We start from the raw sequence: 21,923 nt of genomic DNA on the forward strand, positions 1-21,923 counted from the left end.
GAGAGAGAGAAAGAATACTGAGGAATGTTGCCAATTTAGTACCTATCCATATTACTCTTTTAAGCCCACAGGACAAGGTTCATCTTTTCTCCCAGCACAATAGACATATTGGGAATACCCTCCATGTAGCTAAACCTATGTTTCTGATCCCACCCTCAAAAATTTATGTATATGAAACACTGCTTCTCATATGTTTTTGTAGTACTTAGCATATTTCCTTTCTGTTACCCAAATAGCTTTCACCAAACATGCACTAATATAAAAATCTTAAGTAAATATTTCAGGTACACTTCAAACTTCTCTTTGCAGATAACCAAGGCTAAATGTTGTGTTGACTAACTTGACACATGGTACTCATCCTCTTAATACTCCATGTCTCACCTCCTCTTCATATGTGTGCTCCACCATTGTATCTCAGTTCCTGTATAGATAATACTTTGTAAAATTTTTGAAATCAGCACCTCCTAAAGCCATCATTCATTTTTATGAAATATATCAGTCAATATTTAGCAATAAAAATCTAATAAGAGCACCCGAAGTTGGCTGTACCAGTTATATGACTAGATCACATAGCAGTGAGGAAACCATCTGTATGGTTAGGAATTGATTTGAGGAAGAGATGCTATATTTACCATGCTGACTAATTCTCCGGTGTTGCTTGATGTAATTCTCCGTAAGTTCATAATCTTTCAACTGATTCGTGAGTTTGTTCAAAGTTCGTTAGTAAATATCTGTAGTGACTTTCTCCAGACTTTTGCCCATCCAAATAATTGCCAGTGTTGTGGCAGTTGACATACAATACAAGTGAATTATGCCTCATCTGTGAACCATGTCATTTCCAGTGTCATATACCTTTTAATGCACAGGATAAGTTAGGCTAGGGAGCTGTAACTAGACTGTAAGCAGAAAAAACTTTCACCATGGTTCTGTGCAAAAGGGCCATTGAAATAATTTTCACTTGTTACTGCAGGGGAACTAGCGTATTGAACAGGTCTCATTCCTGGAGGTGATTGTAGCCCTTGTAGAGATGATCAGTAAGGCCAAGTACTATTTGTTTGATAGCAGGCTGGAAACTAGAAGTTCATGATCTTCCATTATTTGTGTCATCCTAGAAGTTAATTAATCTGCTATTGTTAGATAAGTATAGCCACCCCCATTATAAGATCTGCAAATGAAAGACAGCAACAGTAGGAAAGTTTAAGTGTACAACCATGTAGAAAACATTACGGGTGAAATTAGGAAAATGTGCCCATATTCTTTGGGCATGTCCAACAAATTAGTCCTGGCAGATTGACAAGAAAAATTGTATGGCATTTTGAAAAATTAAAAGGCAGACCCAACTGTTGAAGTAAAGCTATATGAAATGCAGCAAATGCTTAATTATGGTTTTGGAAACTCGAACAATCGACTTAAGTTTATTGAGAGAATTTTAGGAAAGTGTAGATCACGTAGAAGAAAGAGTGCTATAAAACACTTGTTTGATCCATTTTTGAGTTCTGCTCAAGTGTTTGGGTCCCCACCAGGTTGGATTAAAGGAAGACATTAAATCAGCTGCTAGATTTGTTGGCAGTAGGTTCGGTCAATACGAGACTAGTATGCAGATGCTTCATGAACTCAAATGGGAATACTGGCAAAGAGGATGATTTTTTTTTCCCCCCATGGAACACTGTTGTGAAAGTCTAGAGAACTTGCTTTTGCAGCTGATTGCAGAGCGATTCTATTGCTGCCAACATACATTTCATGCAAGGAGCACAAAGACTAGATAAGTGGGGCTCATGTAGAGACATATGGACAGTTGTTTTTCCCTCACTCCATTTGGAAGTGGAATAGGGAAGCAAATGACTGATAGTGAACTTGGTGCCATACACCATACAGTGCCTTGCAGAGTATGTATGTATGTAAGTACGTGTCAATTACACACACTATATGATACATCACGGGAGACGTTGCCTGGCCATTTCTTATCTATAGGAAAGTTACTTTCAAGTTACTTAAATGTAAATCCAGTATTTCAAATGTGTTTCATTATGTTTGTGAGCAACTATGTATCCTAGCCCCTAGACAATGAAACCAGCCAAAACTTTTAACATTTCATCTCTGAGTCTGTGGGTACGTAGTTGAGGGCCATCACCACATCATATTTTTCTATTTGAAAGCCCGTAAGAGTTTGCTAAAGGCAACATGGCCATAACTGTATTTGACTTTTGGAAGCAGTTACAGAAGAGAGAGACTATGGTGCAATACACATTTTCTTTCAAATCTCACATGGAAATGAGTTTCAGTAATACTGTGTCAACCTACATATTTAGCATAGGAAAATAAAGTTAATAAAGAAATTGTGAAGAAACTGTTCTAAGGCATTTTTACTTAGCTCAAAGGTTCCATCTTTTTCTTGTCAAAAAATCGGTCAAACGCATAAAAAAAGAAATAGTGTTTGTAACAGGTCTGTTCAATGTAGTGAATAGGGAGAGTCCCTTAGTGCAAGATGTGTGGATAGTGAAGCACTTTAAACTACATCTGTGTTAATCAATGTATAAGGGGCATTCAGAAAGAAATGAGCCGAAGGCATAATTAGAGAAAACAGTAGCTGTATGTTAGAAGTATTGACCCTGGCTGCTGAGACACAAAGACAACCAAGACAAGACACCACCTTGTGTCCCACTGTAACATAAGGCTGTCTCATAAAATTCCCGGGGCTGTGATGTTAACCAGTTCTGCACACACAGCTGGATGACAACGTCCATACAAGTACACGAAAGGTTATGCTGACGTTCTTCTTTGAGCAAAGTGACCCCCTTCTGATTCACTTCCTGCAGCATGGGACAACATTACTCATAAACCTTGACCACCCTTTGCCAAGTGATCAAAACAAAACGACTACGCAATCTTACCTGTGGGGTCGTTCCGCTCCACAACAATGCAAAGCCTCATACGGCCAACACAGTCACGGCACTCCTGCAGAAACTCAAATGGGAGGTTCTTGGTCACCCTCCACACAGTTTGGACGTCTCTCCCTGTGATTACGACATTTTTGGTCTCTGCAAAAAGGCTCTGATGGGCAAACGATTCACCTCGGGTGATGACATCCAGCTGTAAGTGCGGAACTGGTTAACATCACATCCATGGGTATTTTATGAGACAGCCATTCACCGCCTTGTGTCACAATGGGACAAGTGTATCAACAGCCAGGGTCAATACTTCTAACACACAGGTACTGGTTTCTGTATCGTCGGCTCGTTTCTTTTTGAACGGCCCTTATAGGTTTTCTGAACCATTATTTCTGATGTAGCAAAATGAGAATCCACAAGAGAAAAGTGTCAAATTACATAGTGACAGAAAACAAAATTCCAGTTCGGCTAATACATGCATCTGAAGTCTAATAATCATAATAATAATAACAATAATAACAACCCCTTTCCACTTTATTCTAATTAACATTATTTTATTTTTCACTGACAGTACTTCAATATTTACTCTAGTTTTTTTTATCTCCCATCTTCGTCCATCTTTGGTTTTATCCTTCCGTCTATTGCTTTACTTTCCCCTTAGTTCTTAACTGAACCATTCATTCCTTATTTCTCATTCTGTCCTATCATTTCTAGACTGACTTTCCTATGTTCCTATGGCTGAACCATAAACATGCTCTAACACACATTATTAAATACATAAACAAATCAAATAAACGTATATCAGAGGAACAGAAACAAAAGGTGGGCCAGTAGCCTAATGCCTCTGTGCTTTCTAAAACACAGTAAATATTTAACCAATTTCTTCATGAATAGGATATGTTGGATATAAACAAAGACATAGACAAATCAATATATTTATAAGCATGCTGCCACTGTTTTTTCGTGTAACTGTGGAGTACTTATGGCCTGACACGATCGATAGTAATCGGCCACTTTGAACTCTTGCACTATTCAAGTTACATGCCTGTAATTTATACCAATAGCTTTCTAAAGACACTGTTTACATTTTGGAAATTAATTGCTGGGTGTTACTTGTATAATTTATTGTCACATACTAAACTTAAAACTAATAAAGATACTGAAAATCTGATTACACCATCAGAATGGTTGTGCAAATAATGGTAAGGTACATGTTCTTTTTTTGAGGTTTCATGATTCATCTGGCTACTATTAATTTCTATACGAACTGTGAAATGGCTGCCATTAAGGTTTCACAAAGTCCGCCATCTTTGGTATTCCTGGCATGTCTCCTTCATCGACACGGCGTCACCACGGAATTCCCAGCCACGTGGTCCCTGGACACCGGATAACGTTCAGCACCATGTGGCCGCTGATGAGCCGCGGCCCACCGAGAGGCCCCAGCGCAACCACGCCAACTCCGAACTAAGAATATTTTCAGGCCACCACAACTTGCCTGTTACCTCACACTCTATATATTGCTCATATGAAGTGCTTACTTCACCCAAACCAAATAAGACAGATTTCTCTATCATTGCAGTTACTTAATATTAAGTATAGTTCATATCTGAGTTTATGTTATGAACAAAATGTAGCTTGTAACGTAAGTCTCAGACATGCCTAACAACTTTTTCAGTGTTGTCTTTGTATCTGTTGGCTGCTCGGTGCCTCAACTACATGGTGAGTTTTCTCCTTATCTCTCTCTCTCTCTCTCTCTCTCTCTCTCTCTCTCTCTCTCTCTCTCCCCCCCCCCCCCCTCCTCCTCTGCCCCCTCCTTCTCCGCTGTACACCCCTTCCTCCCTCTACTTCTCCCCCCCCCCCCCCCCATATACGATGCAAAAAACTTTTAAAATCTAAATTCAAGTCCTATTGTATTTCAGCCACTGCTGAGGCACTATTTGGAGATGCCGATGATATTAGCACAGATGAAGAAGCTGCAGCTGAAAAAGCAAAGAAGTCTGATGAGGACGAAGAGGAGCAGGAAGAAAGACGAAGTCGTGATGCAGGAAGTGACCAGGAACGAAGAGTAGATGATGATGATGAAGCGGCTGCTGAAGAAGGAGGTTTACCTGTCATAGAAGATGTAATTATTTCACATTTTTGTCTAATAACTCAGCAGCTACAGATTAACACATTGGGGCTGACAAGCATACTATATGTTTGAAGAAATTTTAGGCTTGCTGGCAGTCGTCGTCACCTATACTGCATGATATTTCAACTGGACACTACTAGTCATCCTTATGTGAGCTATCAAAGATTGACGAAGGTGTCCTCCATTCCGCAATATGTAGTACACTGTCAGTAATCCACACATTCTTCAAGATCATGGTTGCAGACTGACCACACTCCTTGGTTGCAGTGCCCTCGCTGGCAGAACTGCGGACTCGATTATCCTCAGTGTCCATGGCCATGAGCATAGCGTGTTGCCTTCAATTACAGCAAGTCATGAAAATAACAGGATATTCAATGTCACAATGCATCTGATTTTTTGTGATGTGTATTTCCATGGATTCTTTAATAATTGAGTCCCAAAAAGATGTTACTGTGTCCAAAATTATTGTTTCATCAAATTTCACTGAATATTTGGTGGAGATACAATGTTTGGAAACTGTAGACTAACTTGGTTCCAAAATACAATTGTAGCATTGATGCTCGGTGCAGTGTTCTTCCACAGTGTGAGAGGTCTGGCCTGTATAAGCCATACAATACTGACAAGGTATTCTGTAAATTTCTGTCTTCTGCAATAACAAATTGTCCTTCATTGATTCTGGTAGATTGGCAGTCTTCAGTGGAGATGGAAAACCATTTTCACCTGAAAAATTATAGAGAATTCTTGCTATTCTAAAGGAAATGTTGCCAACAAGTGGAAGAAAAGCTAGAGATTTTGCTAGGTGCTCTACTTTTGATCCACTTCCTGGTTCTTGGTTTTAACTGGTAGAATGTGCAGTTTCTCAGAACCCTGTATTTAGGTGGGTAAGCTCTGTAGGCAAACTATCTACATCTGAGACTGTATGAGCTCTGTATACCTGTCCTCCTGGTGTGCTCATAGTTGCAACTAAATGTTCCAGAGAGCTATTATTCTTCTGTCTAACCAAAACACCCAGGAAAGGTGAACTACCATCTTCCTCTAATTCCATAGTGAAGTGGACATTCTTATGAATGGATGTGAAAACCCCATTAATGTATCTTCTTTTTGTGACCACACCCACATATCTCCAAAATAGAGTTGCTTTGAAGGGTCACTGATGCTAGTGCTCTCTCAGCAAAGTCCTCCGTAAAAAGGTTGGCCACCAGGGGAGATAAGAGGGCAACCCATGACAACATCGTCACTCTGCTGAAAAGATTCATGGTGAACAAAACCTACGTTGAGGGGAGATTTTGTCAAAACAAAATAATGATGTCCACCTGAAACAGATTACCAATTAATGCCAAAGAATCTGTGAGAGGACCTGTGTAAAAAGAGACATGTCATCGAAGCTAACTAAATGGTCCAAACTACTAAACAGAATGCCCCCAGAATGTTGACAAAATCAGCCAAGGTTCATAAAAGATGTGAACATTTGCCCACCTATGGTGTCAAAGCAAGATGTTTGGCTAAGTCATATGTGGAGTTGCTGTTGGTCATAATGGTAGACCTTCTTTATATATTTTAGGAAGCCCAAAAACTCTTGATGATATGCAGACATGTGTTCTTAACCCCTTTATAATCTCTTGAGGCAATGAGAATTAATTCAGGAGTGAGGAGTCTCCTGCAGCACACATCCTGTAGGATTGAAACTTCCTGGCAGATTAAAACTGTGTGAAGGTAGGAGACGAGGTACTGGCGGAATTAAAGCTGTGAGGATGGGGCGTGAGTCGTGCTTGGGTAGCTCAGTTGGTAGAGCACTTGCCCGCGAAAGGCAAAGGTCCCGAGTTCGAGTCAGTCCGGCACAGTTTTGATCTCCCAGGAAGTTTCATATCAGCGCACACTCCGCTGTAGAGTGAAAATTTCATTCTATCCTGTAGGATTGTAATCATCTTCCCGTAGTCAGAATCAGTTAGTAGACCATACATCTTATGACCATAAGAACTATGACACAACAGTGCTGTTGCATTACCTTTATTGACTTCCAGTACCAAAATTTCGGAATCCTCTCAGTGATTAATAGCGCAGCCTTTTACACATAGATTAAGTTATTGCTTTGAGATGTAGCTTTCAAGAGAGCACAGCAAGTTGTCCTTTGGGTGTTGCACAAAACGTAAGAAGAAAAATGTGCTCTTTCCAAAGTTCTTCCTCAGTGCAGTGTTGCACTACAAAATCGGTGAGAGGATCACAACATGGTGGTACTGAGTGTGAATAAAGGTAGTGCAAAAGTACTGTTGTCTCGTAGTTTGTATGTTGGTAATTGTACGGTCTACTAAGTGACTCTGCTTATGATTGTACAGGACATACACAACAGGAGACTTCTGAATTCCTGAATTCTTCCTCATTACCTCAAGAGATTAAGACCACGTAGTTGCATACCACCAAGACTCTTTGGCTTTCCCAAAACTCATAAAAGAGGTCTACCTTCATTGCCAATACTAAGCAAGATTAGGAGCCTCACACATGACGTAGGGAAACATCATACTTCTTTGCTGGAGGTGACATCACTGGTTTGTTTTGGTACTCTCCCCTCAAACTATTTTATGTTCAGCCATGAATATTTTGAGCAGGCTGATGGCAATGCTGTGGGTCCTCCTTCTCTGGTTACCAACCTTTTGAGGAGAGAACACAAGGATCAGCAGCCCTTCAGCTAACTGTATTTTGGAGGTATGTGGATGGTACTTTCATAGTGTGGCCTCATGTAAAAGATAAATTAACAGAGTTTTTACCATCACCTCAACTCTACTCATAAGAACATCCGGTTCACTATGGAAGTAGAGAAAGATGGTTGTCTGCTTTTCCTGGATGCCTGGATAGTTTGGTTGGATGGAAAAATGACGGCTCTCTGTTGCACTCAGCTTATCATAAACCCACTCATACCAGTTTTTATTCACAATTGTAATATTGTTACCCAATGTCACAAACAATGAGTGAGCTTGAAACACTTGTACATAGAACTCTTTCAACTTCAGATGCAGAAACTTTGCCTAAAGAGCTTGCTTTTCCTGTCAGATTAACAGGGCACTATCGGTTAAAACCAAGAAACAAGGATTGGATAAAGAGCTGAGTATGCCAGCAAAATCTCTAGCATTTTTTCCCTTTGTTCACAATATTTAGTTTAAAATAGCAAGAATCCTCCATAATTTTCAGTCCGACACCATGATCTTGACATGTGCGCAGAATACTCACAATATACAGGGTGAGTCACTGGCCAACGAGCTGGCCAGGACACATCTCCTTCGCGTCCAGTCCAACGATTTGGGAATTTCCTCTGCAACTCATTTCTAGCCCTTAGCGAAAAATGTGCTGGACGCACATCATGTTGATACCACATTCTGTTTCTTTCTCCTAAAGGTATTTCTTCCAATAACAGACTTAATGTTTCTTGCAGGAATGTGGTGTCCTTCACACCATTAAGATTTCCTTCGATGAAATAGGGGCCTATAATTCTGTCCTCCAGAATCCCACACCATACATTCACCAACCATGGTTTTTGGTGTACAACTTGCTGCAGCCAACATGGATTTTCAGTTGCCCAATAATGCATGTTATGCAAATTAACATTGCCATGGTTTGTGAATGTAGCCTCGTTAGTAAATGAAATCAATTTAATAAACTTGTTATCCATCTGAATCTGAAGTTGATCCCATCAGTAGAATTCAATGCTATGCATACAATCCAAACCAGTTAATTCTTGGTGGAAACTTGTATGGTAAGGATGATATTTATGGCAATGCAGAATGCGAACAACACTACTCTGGCTCATGCCAGATTCCCTTGCGATTTGGCGCGATCTAGCACAAGGATCTCGAACCACAGTGGGAAAAGTACCAGTTTCCGTTTCCTCATTACTAACTGTCTTTTGCCCGGTATGTTTCCAACACGTTAAAGATCCAGTTGTTCTCAATTTATCATACACATATTTAAACGTATGACATGTAGGGTGAGTATGTTGAGGATATCTTTCAGCATATAAGTCTCTAGCTCTCACTGAATTTCGTTGGCATTTTCAGTAAATGAGAAGCATATCAACTTATTCTTGGAAGGAATACATCATTCACATTCGCTTGATTCGACAATACTAGTGTTGTAGTGCAAAACCGTCGAATCTTCTTTGCATATCAGTGGCACATTAGATGGCTAAATCTTATTCAGCGAATATTTACTATTTGCATGATATACGAGAGAGAATTGTCAGAGAATGTGCTTCGATAAGTGCCGAAGTGATAAAGAATACCACTCAATCCATGATAAGAAGATTACCAATGGTAATCACTTCGAACATTAACACAATTGCCTGAACCTTTAGCCCAGACACATACAGATTCAAATTCACTGATTTTACGATGATTTCTAGTTCTTGAAGTAAGAGGCATTGTAGACAAAAAATATGAAGCTTCAATGTCTCTGTTATACACTTCAGCTATATGATATGTACGATAGGCAATAATGTCTCTAGCATAAAATGTCTCAAGTCAACCTCTGTGACCTTCATTGACTTTCAAAGACCTTACTGTTACACACCATTGGATTCCTCTTGATAGCCGCTATCAAAAAATAAGTACCAAACTATAGCATCCCATTTAAAAAGCAAAGTTGACCTTCATATCTCTGAAGTAACCCCACCTAGCAACAAAAAACCAACATCATATTATGGCCCCTGTTGTTCCATGCAACATTTGTCCCACAAACTTTTCAGTTACTATCATACTTTTGGAGTTATTCTAGGTGGCAGTAGTCCGTAACTCACCCTATATATTTCTAAACAGAGGATGTCTTCATAAGTTTTCGATGGGTCACCTTAGGGTGAATGGCAAGTGGCCAGTTGAAATATCGTGGAGTGTAGTTGACGACAAGCCACTGCAAGCCTAGCATTCCTTCAAAAATTCAATTTACCAGGGAAACTTTAAAATTTGCATATTTTTTCTGCGATTTAACCTTTATTCTTAATGATATGTGTTCTTCACTTTCAACTTTTTTTAGATATCTAAATGTACGTTTTATGTTATATGTTATGAGAGTACTTTCTTGGCTTTTTCTAATTGCACCGATGATTGCTAGGAGAAAGTACAAGTTCTTTATTCCCTCTCGTGCCTTCAAATGAAAATCATATTGGATTTAAACTACCTCTGTTGGAATGTTGTTAGGTACCGATTCAATGTTTACTGGAAAAAATTGAAGAAAACAAAGAAATTCATCTTCCAAAACTGCAAACAGTGTTCAGATTCACTTCTCGGGCTTACTATTTATGCACGTATTGGATACAATATAGTTTCAGTTAAACTCAAACTGCTCTTCTTAAAGAATATACTTGAATGCATTAATTTGGTTGCGCATGTTCATAATTATCTGATCTTTCCTTACAGTTTTAGGTTTAAATTTTGTAAGTGTTCTGTTAACATCACCCATGCAAGAATATAACTTGCAACCAAGTCACATCAAAAAATTGTTCATGTATCATGGGCTATAGTTATTAAGAAATTAAAATATTTATTGTGTTGTCCTCCAGGGCTATTTAAGAATCATTGTAGCCAATATCTCTCAGTATAATTGAACGAACTGGAATATTCACTTAAGCAAGCAGAGAGCTGTTGCTGATGTAAGCCTCAAGATTAATGAAATTAATTGTTTTTGCGAAATTTTCCATGTTCATTAGTTTGGCGCATAATACCTCTTGGTGTATAATGCAGTGTGTATGAATCCTTGACCCATCGTAAATTTCTCTTTGCTTCTTTTACTGTAATGATACAAAGGAGTGCCTTCTGTAAGTATAGAATTTGTGACAGTGGTTGACTTTTTTAAGTTCAAAAAGCATAGTTAATTATATCTTGTCCTATAGTAATGTTATACAGTGATAGTAGTTCCAATAATTCCTCAAAAGTATTTAAATCTGTGCTACAAGCAGAAAGAAACACAGCTAATTTACATATCCCCAAAATGTTCTTACTCTTGTCACAGTCACCAGAATAGCTTTGAGATTAAATGAGTTTGCTTTGATTTAAATAGGAAAATTTCTGCCAGATTACCCATTCTTTTTGCAAGTGTATTTTGAAACAGAGATGGTCACTTGACACCTGTTGTATATATAAAGCAGTGTGTACATGTGTATGTCTGGATCTCCTCTTAAACCCCTCAACTGATATCAGCCAAATTTGACACAGAAACACCAGCCCTGCCAAGTATCAGCACTGTGGAGTTTATAACCTCCTAGCTCCAGTAGGAGCTGAGATACAGGCCAAAACATGTTTTTCCAGACCGTGGTACTGCCCTGCATGATAGACATGTTGTGTCATTACAGTATCGGTCTGCCAAATCGACCTGCTCTGCCGGACAGTCTACATGTCAGAGGCAAGAAATGATTTTTCTGAGCCCTGACGTGTAGGCTGCGCTGGATGACAGGTGTGTTGCGTTTTTTAGTAGTATCGACCTGCTTTACATTGCAACCTGTATATCAGGGTCGATTAATAATTTTCAAGCCCCCAGTATTTAGCCTGTCCTGCATGACGTGTGTTGTGGTACTAGTATCAATGTGCTTTATTGATCTGTATTGTAGGGGCTGCACATGCTCGTAAGCATGGCTGGGGAAGATTGAGATGGATAGAGGGGGGAGGAGGGGGGGGGGGGGGGATACATGAGCCAAGTGGAAGGTGTAGAGGGGTAGTGGGCTGGTGGAAAAGGAAGAAGTGGAGGTGGAGGTGGGAAGAGAGATTGGGAGGAGGAGATGTGTTCAGTATACGTGGCAAACTTGTACGCAGGCAAAGCTGCAGGATGCAGGGAATAGGCTAATAAAGCAATGGAATCTTTAAATGAAAGAAACTATTCCAGTAACTTACCACACACTAACTAACTTAACAAACTAATATGTGTAACAAATTCATTCAGTTTCTCATTAAAAGTGAAATATTTCATGTTAATGCACATCAGACATATCACTTCAAATAAAGTGCTGTTGTTTCTTGGCAGCTCGTTACATTATTGCTAGGGTTGCTAGATAGTGAACCTTTTTTTGTTTGTACAAAGCAAAATGTTTTCTATCAAAGTGCATCAAATAAATCAATTTATACAACATACTGTTTTCTGGCAGCTGTTTGTACGTTCATTAGCTGTGCTAGACAATAAACTTGGAAGTGAAAGCTTCAGTATGCCTTTTTCTGCTTTTTGTGCTGAAGCAGTGATGGAAGATGCTGAAAGTAAGTGTTCGTTAAACCCACTCGTTAATCAACAAATACTGATGGACCAATTCTTCATAGTACATTGAGATCATTGGATGTATACCAAAACAAAATTGTTTAGCAATTCAGTGGCTGGAGCATAAAAACATGTATTGTGGGCCGTGGGTCTGATACCCATGTTGTAAATGATACTGACATAGTTACACATGCTACTGTGAATATATACTGGGGGAAGGAATTGCTGATTCTGACAATGTTGTATCTGGATGATCTTCTTTATTGACATGCTCTTCAGGTTAGCTAAATCAATAGTTTAGACAGTGCTGAGCATCTCACACACATTGATTTCTCCATACCAGTCAGCAAAGATTCCCTAAACATCAGTCGTGTGAAACCCAACTCATTCTTTTTTCACATGACATCTTGAAATTAATAAATCGAGGCAGTCAGAGGGATGCATTTAGAAAATCGTTTGACTCAGTGCCACATTAACATTTACTACCAAAAGTATAATCGTATGCATCGTAAGCAGAAGAAAAAGAAGAGCTCTAAAACCAGAACAAGAACACATCTAGAGCAGCATCTATGAAATATGCCAGTGATGATGCCTTTTGGATAATAAAGGCAAAATGTATATGACATGACAAATTAATTTTATTCAGTTATAATTAGACAAATCCAAAGTGATAATTTTCAGTACACTATCCAGTCAGATCTTGATAGGATTTCAAAGGCTTGCAACTTTCTTTAAATGTGCATAAACATAAAATCATGCACTTCCAAGACGCACAAATGTAGTATCCTTGACTTCTTTACAAATAATTCACAATTGCAGTCAGTCAACTCATACAAAAATCTGTGTGTAAAAATTTTTAGGGATATGAGATCAGTGCATTGGTAGGATACTGGAGAAGTGCAGTATAAAGAAATTTCTTTACAAAACATTCTTTGCCTGTCATAGAAAATTGTTCAACTTTGTGCAACCCATACCAAGTTGAAAAAGAACAAAGAAGGGCAGCACAAATGCTCACAGGTTTGTTTAACTTGCAGGATAACAAAACAGAAATATTCAAAAACCTGAAATGGCAAATTTCAAGGACCATTATATTAAGCGAGCTGTGCACATAAGTCTTGTGACTGTATACATAGACTGGAAAACCCTGTGCCTTTTTCCAATCCCAAGGCATGCTGCGTTGATCCAGCAGTCTTTTGTGGGCAGTATGTTGCCAATTGCTCTTTAGATGTGTGATTCATGTACCAGCTGAAAATTTTGACTTGTCATACCTTTTCCCTCCATACCTTCCAACTGTTTGGCTTAATTACTAAGTGGCTAATTGCCAGACTACAGATCCAAAGGTTCGACATTCAATCCTCCATTGATCCTAGAACTTTTCCTGTTTTATCGCTACGTTCACTGCTGGCAATAATTGCATGAATCTTTGGGTCAGTTTGTAAGGAGTGCATGGAAAGTGCAGTAAATAGTGCATTGTCCACCAAACAAAACAAAAAAAAAACAGAGACTAATGTTGGAGTGCCGTTCTAGAATGCAATTCTAACTTGTTACATGTCACATGAAAGGAAAAGAAGAAGAAGAAATCATAACAAGATCATCGGATTTTTAATGGTCCCTACTTCTCTTAAAGAATGGTATAGCAGTAGGTGGAAAGAAAGCTAGCACTTTATTTGTGTGTATGGTGTCCAAAACTTTAGGTCGAAAGTAATTTTCACATGATGTGTCATTGCCACATAACATAGCTGGATGAAATGTGGTCCATTCATAGAAAAAACTGCTGCAGTCTGAAAGAGATACGTGATGAGATGAACAGAAATGACACTTATTCAAAGACAGTGAATAAAAGGAAGTGACCATGGTGTGTGATGGTCCTCTGGATATTACAAAAGGGAGGACATGGTTCTTACAAGGATCGCCATGTATGGAATTCATGCTCTGCAACATACCGTATTTTTTCGAATGTAAGCCGCACTTTTTTTCTCGTTTTTGTAATCCAAAAGACCACCTGCTGCTTAGAATCGAGTGCAAAGCAAGCGGAAGTTCTGAAAAATGTTGGTAGGTGCCACCACAACTAACTTCTGCCGTCGAATATATGTAGTGCTACACAGGCATGCTTTTCATGCACAAAGATAAATACTGGCGCCAAAACCTCTGTGTCAGTAAATAAATTTAAAAAGAAAAGTGGAAGACAAGCTTTTTTCTCCGCCCTGAGTTTCGACCACTGCATTTTCATACATTATCCAAAGAAGTAACTACAAATTCTGTATTGTTCATCTTCGAATGTAGCAGCATTTCAGTGTACTACGAAAATCCGACTGGCAAGACTGTTTGGGATGTTTGTTAATATGGCCAACTCTACATTCTGAATTTTTTCCTACCTCTGAGAAGAGATGGTTGCTAATAGGAACTTTTATGAATCGTGAATCACATGCAGTATTATCTTCACCATAAGAATAATACGAATATAAACAGTTTGCCATATATTGTTTGATGTTTGCTGCTATCTCATTTGAATCCTGTCTGCCTAATAAACTACGAAACTATAGTGAGACAACAGCAAACGTGGAAGAATATACATATCATGTCATGTTTATATTCATATTATTCTTATGCCTAATAGTGATACAGTCAGAAATGAATCACGGCAATTGACTAGATTTTTAAATCTAAGATGACTCTTAATTTCTGTGCAGAATGTAATGTACTAAAGAGGCACCTGCAAAGATTTTCAAACTGAGAAAAATTTTCACTAAACTCTCGTTCAGAACATCTTCTATTATATGCAGTCTATTATTTAGTTCTTGTTGATCGTTATCAAAGAAAGCAGCGGTGTAAGTAACAACAAATAGGACTCTCTTGCCATTGTTTTGCTAATGAGTCGATTCCTCTCTCTCTCTCTCTCTCTCTCTCTCTCTCTCTCTCTCTCTCTCTCTCTCTCCCCCTCCCTCTCCCTCTCCCTCTCCCTCTCTCTGTTGTTTTTTTTTTTTTAGTTGTAAGTGGCAGTAGCGTGCACAAAAGCAAAAAGCATGCCATGCCGCGAGTGGCGACAGGTCCTAAACACTCATTATCCGAATGTGACAAACAATGCATGACACAGTACAGTAATGCATTTTCAGCTTAGAGTGACATAAACACCTATAACAGAGAGAACGGCACTTATCAGATCAATGAAAAATAAGCAATCAATTCAAACCAGACGAAGCACGTGAAAAAGGAAGGGTACCCATATAAATACGTGCGGAGCGCCTGATGCATAGCAATGGCTACCTGGTAAAGTTTAACTGGTAAGCTTACGACTCAAACCAAACTACTGTGGCTGTCTCGTCATTCATTCAACCTAAATTGTCTCTCATATTACAATGGATCAACTTTGTTTCGATTTGGAGGTGCGGCCTAAAACTTTTCTCTCCCCTTGACTTTCGAGTCTCAAATTTCAGGTGCGGCTTAGATTCGGGAAATTTTTTTTTCCTTGATTTTGAGTCTCATTTTTCAGGTGCAGCTTAGATTCGAGTGTGGCTTAGATTTGTGTAAATGCGGTATCAATGTGGTTCACAAATGCTGGAAAGTCATTGGTGCATGTGGACATAGTGCAGAATGTCTCCCAACACGTTCCACAAGCTGCTCAATATGATTTAATTCTGTGGAACAGGCAGGACTGTCCATCCACCAAATATCTTTTCTTTCCAGTAGTTTCTCCATCTGCACAATTCGATGCGGTCACACATTGTCATCCATAAGAATGAAATTAGGGCCAAATGCACTCCTGGAAAGCTGTACTTGGGGAAAGAGTACAGTGTTACAATAATACTGATTGGTGAGTGTACAGTGTTCAGATATTTGGTGGTAGGTATGCCCATGCAACATTTTGGCTCCCCACACCATAACACCTGGACTCCCGAAATGATAGTGTTCCAATTATGGAACATGATCCTAGCTGTATTATGTGGTATGGTGACAGGAGGTGCAACATTGCATGGGCATACCAATCTCCAAATCTCTGAACACAGTACATTAGTCAAGTATGTTATTGTGACACTTCACTCTTTCCACATGTGATTGTGTTCAGGTGTGGATACCAGTTACACATAAGCAACAGTGTTCATATCATTTCCAGTTCTAAAATCCACTGACCACAGTTCACATGTCAAGGTAGCAAATCAATTATTGCTGTTTAAGTAGGACTTCCTTGAGTAAATTATCACAAGTGATGTAACAACATTTCATTTTAATATAAGGGTTAACAGCCATATTTAGATTTCAAGAAATCTTGGTGACATTATGCAGTGAGTTTGATACTCCTTCCCTTTTTTCCTAACATCCCAAAGGCATGTTTATTCTTTACAGAAATAAGTGTGGCTGGAATTGCTTATCTTGACATGCTACCACTGTTATTCATTTGTCACATGAAAGATGGACCAGGGAACTTCATTAGGCAACTAGTTAGTGCAACTCTTCTCTGGCATAATTTTGTGCATGAGAATCTAAATAATGTTGTTTCTAGTTACCAGATTGGTCTCAAGAGCCCTGATGACAGGACATTTTTACCTTGCCCTCCACATTTATTCAGTCTGATATGCCACATCATTTTCACCCTTGAGAATATGTAGAGATTTACATGAATGCGCCTAACTATGACCACCTACCTTATTTAAAAAAGAGGATGCAAGTATTTACTGGTCAATCATTGCAGAAAAACTGAAGTTTTTCCCCATTGTGTATGTCATTTTCAGCGTTAAGTCAAAATTAGTAACTGAATTACCTCAGAAACTTCAATATTGTTTCTGGAACAAAACTGATACCATACTTTTTTTTCTCTGCTGAATTCTGCAGTTTTATTTCTGGTTTTTGTAAATTTAATCTGTGTTTTTTATAACAGTAGTTGATATGTTCACAGGATGAAGGTGAAAAAGAAGAAGAACCACCACCAGAAACAAGAATAGATGTTGAAATACCAAAAATTTCGTGTGACTTGGGCCGAGAAATTCATTTTGTGAAATTACCCAACTTCTTGTCTGTAGAGACAAGGCCATTTGACAGGGAAACATATGAAGATGAAATTGATGAAGAAGAGACTTTGGATGAAGAAGGGCGAGCAAGGTCAGATATTGATATTGTCATGTCATATAATAGCTGAAGGCTGTAAAATGACAATATTGTTAGAACATGAGCAATTTTAAACTTTAATACTGATTCTACATGTGTAATTACTGTCACCAGATTAAAACTTAAGGTGGAGAACACCATCCGCTGGAGGCAAACTTTCGATAAAGAAGGTAATCTTACTAAGGAAAGTAATGCAAGATTCATTCGATGGTCTGATGGCAGTATGTCACTACATCTGGGATCTGAAATATTTGATGTATACAAGCAACCATTGCAGGTAATAATATTTTACAAATGCTTATATACCCTTTTAAAAGGCCCTCTTTTAATGAACCACTGTGTTTTGCAAGGAAAAAGTACTTGTTTTTATTTACTCAAACATACATTACCTGGTCAAATAATGTGTCTTTAGGTGGGTTCTACAAAGAACAGAAATGGATTGTAATATTAGAAACATACTTGTACATATATTCCATTGCTGAGTTGTTAATGTGCAAGTATTTGTTTGATCTTCTTCCATGTGTTCCACTGGTGTTGTAAATTTGTTTGTTGTCATTTTTAGGGTGATCACAATCATCTCTTTATCCGCCAAGGGACAGGTCTTCAGGGCCAGGCGGTATTTAGAACAAAACTGACATTTAGACCTCACTCAACAGAGTCATTCACTCATCGTAAGATGACATTGTCTCTAGCTGATCGCTCACAGAAGACATCAGGAATTAAAGTGTTGTCTCAAGTAGGCTGGGATCCAGAGCAGAACAAAGGACAGCTCATAAAGGTAAAGATACTAGCAAACTTTAGTAAGTTATCACTAAGTGTAAAAGTATATTTTCTTGTTTATAACAATTTTTTTGGTAGCCAGCTGTAAGTCTACTTTCTTATCAATAAATTATACATCCAAACCAAATACAGCTACTCTGTTTTAGGTATGCCATGCAGATTACCAATTCAAATCTCTTATGAAATATAATCTGTCCGATGTAACAAATTTTTTCAGGCTACTGTCAACAACATTGATATATTTGGAGAAATGCGTGGTAAAAACTGTGCTGCCTTACAATATATTTGTTCACAACTGGGTTTGGTCATTGATCATCTTCACAGTGGAAAAATAATGTTATAATTTCACAAGTCATGCATGCTATTTAACCAGAAAATATGCCTTAGCTGACTTGAAAAAATCAGAAAGAGAGACTTCATGCCATAATACTGGCTTAATCAAACAGAAAACATTGAAAAATGAAACCATGTGACAGCAGTAACTGCATAGCACCATTGCTCATTGCAATGGTGCTGCGACTCAGCATCTCTGCTGTATGGCGAGTAGCAACTATCCTTTTTCATAAATCTGATTTCTCTTGTTTTATTAAAACGGTCATTTCTCGGTGTGTAGGTGGGAATAAACAAAATATTTTTTCATTCAGAGGGTAACACTGGCGATTGAAATTTCATGAAAAGATCTCTTCGCAACATTTTATTGATTGATTTTTATTGATTATCAACCCACTTTGCTAATCGTTCCTGTGACACACACTCCCCTATTTCACAATAACATAAAACACGCTGCCCTTTCTTGAGCTTTTTGATGTCCTCTGTCAATCATATCTGGTAAGATCCCGTATCATTCAGCAGTAATCTAGTCAAGGACAGACAAGCTTAGTGCATTCAAGCTTTGTTAGTAGAGTTGTTGCACCTTCTAAGTGTTCTTTTGATGAAACACAGTCTTTGATTTGCCTATCCCACAAGATTTTCCAAGTGATTGCAGCAATGGAAATGAGCGTTTGGCGTCATTGGCTGGGAGGCCCCTTACGGGTCAGGTCTGGCCGCCTTGGTGCAGGTCTTATTACATTCGACGCCACATTGGGTGACCTGCGCACCAGATGGGGATGAAATGACGATGAAGACAACACAGCACCCAGTCCCGGAGCGGAGAAAATACCCAACCCAACCGGGAATCAAACCCGGACCCCTTAGGACAGCACACCATTCAGCTGTCGGGGTGGACACTGCTGCAATTTAAGTTTGTTTTTGTAATCCCTGTGTGTTTAATTGCGCTGACAACCTTGAAATTTTGTGAGGTTACAGGAAATTATTCACAGTTGCAAATATCGGCAAGTGTAGAATGGAATGACAACATTAAAAATTTATGCCAGATTGAGACTCCAAAAACTGTATTTTCCGTCTCCATTACTGTCGCACAGTGAGGTATTGATTGTGTGTTGCCACCAGCATGCTTTGCATATGACTCATTTTCATTTTCTGCCATGTTTTGAGACAGAGTTTGTGTGTGGAAACTATTAAAAGCATCTAGTATTGAGGTCTGTGCTAAATTTTGAGCTTCTGTAAAACATTGCCGTTCTTGGAGGTTTTGTGTTCTTTTAAATCTGGTGTGCTTTCTTTATTGCTTTTGCAATAGTGTCCTGTGTACTCGTAGATTTTTGTTGTTATGTATTAGCCCACTGATCTGACATGTTCACTATAACACACAGTGTGTGGGGGTACTTCTTTAATTTTTATATAAAGGAATTAGGAATTGTGGAACAGCAAGAGAAATGACTTACAGAAATCAAGGAAAACATGAGTGAACAATGAATTATAATATAAGCTTTCGAAAACAAGAGAGACAAAATCAAGAAAGTCAAAGACAAAATAAACCAACATCAGCAGACAATCAATGGGAAGGGTGAGTCAGACAAAGAAAGTTGAGAACTGAGAGACTGGAGAATAGCTAGCCCATTGAGAGACAGAAAAGACCTTTTTTATGAAGAACATAAAATTTAAATAAATAGTGAGTAAGATAGGGGATAAGTTAACAGCGGTATTCTGCGTTTGTGTTGGTTCTCTGGGATGTTCATTATTTGTTAAAGGAGCGGAAGGGAAAAAGACATTGTGAAAGTGAGCAAATTTCTCCTTTTGTGTTAATTATGCCCTATAGGCAATTTTAAATACTGTTGCACCCTGTATCCTACAGTAGTTCTACATTTGTATTAATTATGAATTTTATTATTGTTTTCTCTAACAGAAAGAAGAGGAACGTCTTCGCGCTTCAATGCGTAGAGAGAGTAAGCAGAAGAGGATACGAGAAAGAGGAGCCACTCGAGGTCTAAGCACAAGTTACCTGGAGCCAGATAATCGTGAAGAAGAAGGTTCTGAAGATGAAGGAGCCATTTCTCTTGCTGCCATTAAAAGCAAGTACAAGAAAGGTGGTGCATCAGCAAAAGGTATCTATCCTCAACAATAGTCTTGACTGAATTCTTTGAATGCCTTTGTTTTATACAGAAATTTGTGGAGTACCTAGTGTTTTAAAATTCATTCAGAAGTGCCACAAAGATATTTTTGTGATATACAGGGTGACAACTGAGTACATGTGTGCAACAAGAGCATTAGTGGAAAAACGCCATATTAAGATAAATGGCCTCAAAGTTTTGAAAGTATAGGAATCATTTAATACAACACCAACACACTGAGAGACAGATTTATTGTCAAGAATATGCAAATGTGTAGTGTTTTGGCAAAACATCCGGTCATATTTAATGATACAGATATAAATATTGACATTTATAGCAACTCAATTAATGCTGTTATTGCATAGAATATATATCATTCAGCCTCTTTGTTTTACAAATGTTCTCGCTCTAATGTTTTTAGGGTTACTGCACAATCTTTAGTCCTCAAATTCTGATACATCATCTGCTTTGTTATTTGGGACATCATTAATCACACATTCCGTGTTTAGGACACAAGAAAGCCACTCACCATTTTGTGGTTTCAAAAATTTACATAATGATAATACATCTCTTTTTTTTTTTTTTTTTTTTTTTTTTTTTAGCAATATTTGCTACTGGTTTAGGCTCATTTCTCAAATTAAGGTCAGTGAAACTTAGAAAAGGGGAACTACGATTGAAAATAGTAAATTATATATAAAAACAAAGATGAGGTGACTTACCGAACAAAAGCGCTGGCAGGTCGATAGACACACAAACAAACACAAACATACACACAAAATTCAAGCTTTCGCAACAAACTGTTGCCTCATCAGGAAAGAGGAAAGGAGAGGGGAAGACGAAAGGAAGTGGGTTTTAAGGGAGAGGGTAAGGAGTCATTCCAATCCCGGGAGCGGAAAGACTTACCTTAGGGGGAAAAAAGGACAGGTATACACTCGCACACACGTACATATCCATCCACACATACAGACACAAGCAGACATATTTAAAGACAAAGAGTTTGGGCAGAGATGTCAGTCGAGGCAGAAGTGTAGAGGCAAAGAAGTTGTTGAAAGACAGGTGAGGTATGAGTGGCGGCAACTTGAAATTAGCGGAGATTGAGGCCTGGCGGATGACGAGAAGAGAGGATATACTGAAGGGCAAGTTCCCATCTCCGGAGTTCGGATAGGTTGGTGTTGGTGGGAAGTATCCAGATAACCCGGACGGTGTAACACTGTGCCAAGATGTGCTGGCTGTGCACCAAGGCATGTTTAGCCACAGGGTGATCCTCATTACCAACAAACACTGTCTGCCTGTGTCCATGAATGGAAGCTTGAATTTTGTGTGTATGTTTGTGTTTGTTTGTGTGTCTATCGACCT

General features: G+C 38.7%; 1 protein-coding gene across 1 annotated transcript in view; it reads left to right on the top strand.

Moving 5' to 3' along the window:
• Positions 1–21,923, top strand: part of LOC124596764 (another transcription unit protein) — a 57,639-nt gene that overhangs the window by 30,138 nt on the left and 5,578 nt on the right. Inside the window, exons 5-9 of the mRNA XM_047135894.1 lie at positions 4,808–5,010; positions 17,132–17,334; positions 17,455–17,617; positions 17,903–18,118; positions 20,363–20,561. Coding sequence (XP_046991850.1) covers positions 4,808–5,010; positions 17,132–17,334; positions 17,455–17,617; positions 17,903–18,118; positions 20,363–20,561 — 984 coding nt within the window. The remainder of the gene's footprint in view (positions 1–4,807; positions 5,011–17,131; positions 17,335–17,454; positions 17,618–17,902; positions 18,119–20,362; positions 20,562–21,923) is intronic.

This window comes from Schistocerca americana, chromosome 1 (assembly GCF_021461395.2).
Source record: "Schistocerca americana isolate TAMUIC-IGC-003095 chromosome 1, iqSchAmer2.1, whole genome shotgun sequence".
NCBI lineage: Eukaryota > Metazoa > Arthropoda > Insecta > Orthoptera > Acrididae > Schistocerca > Schistocerca americana.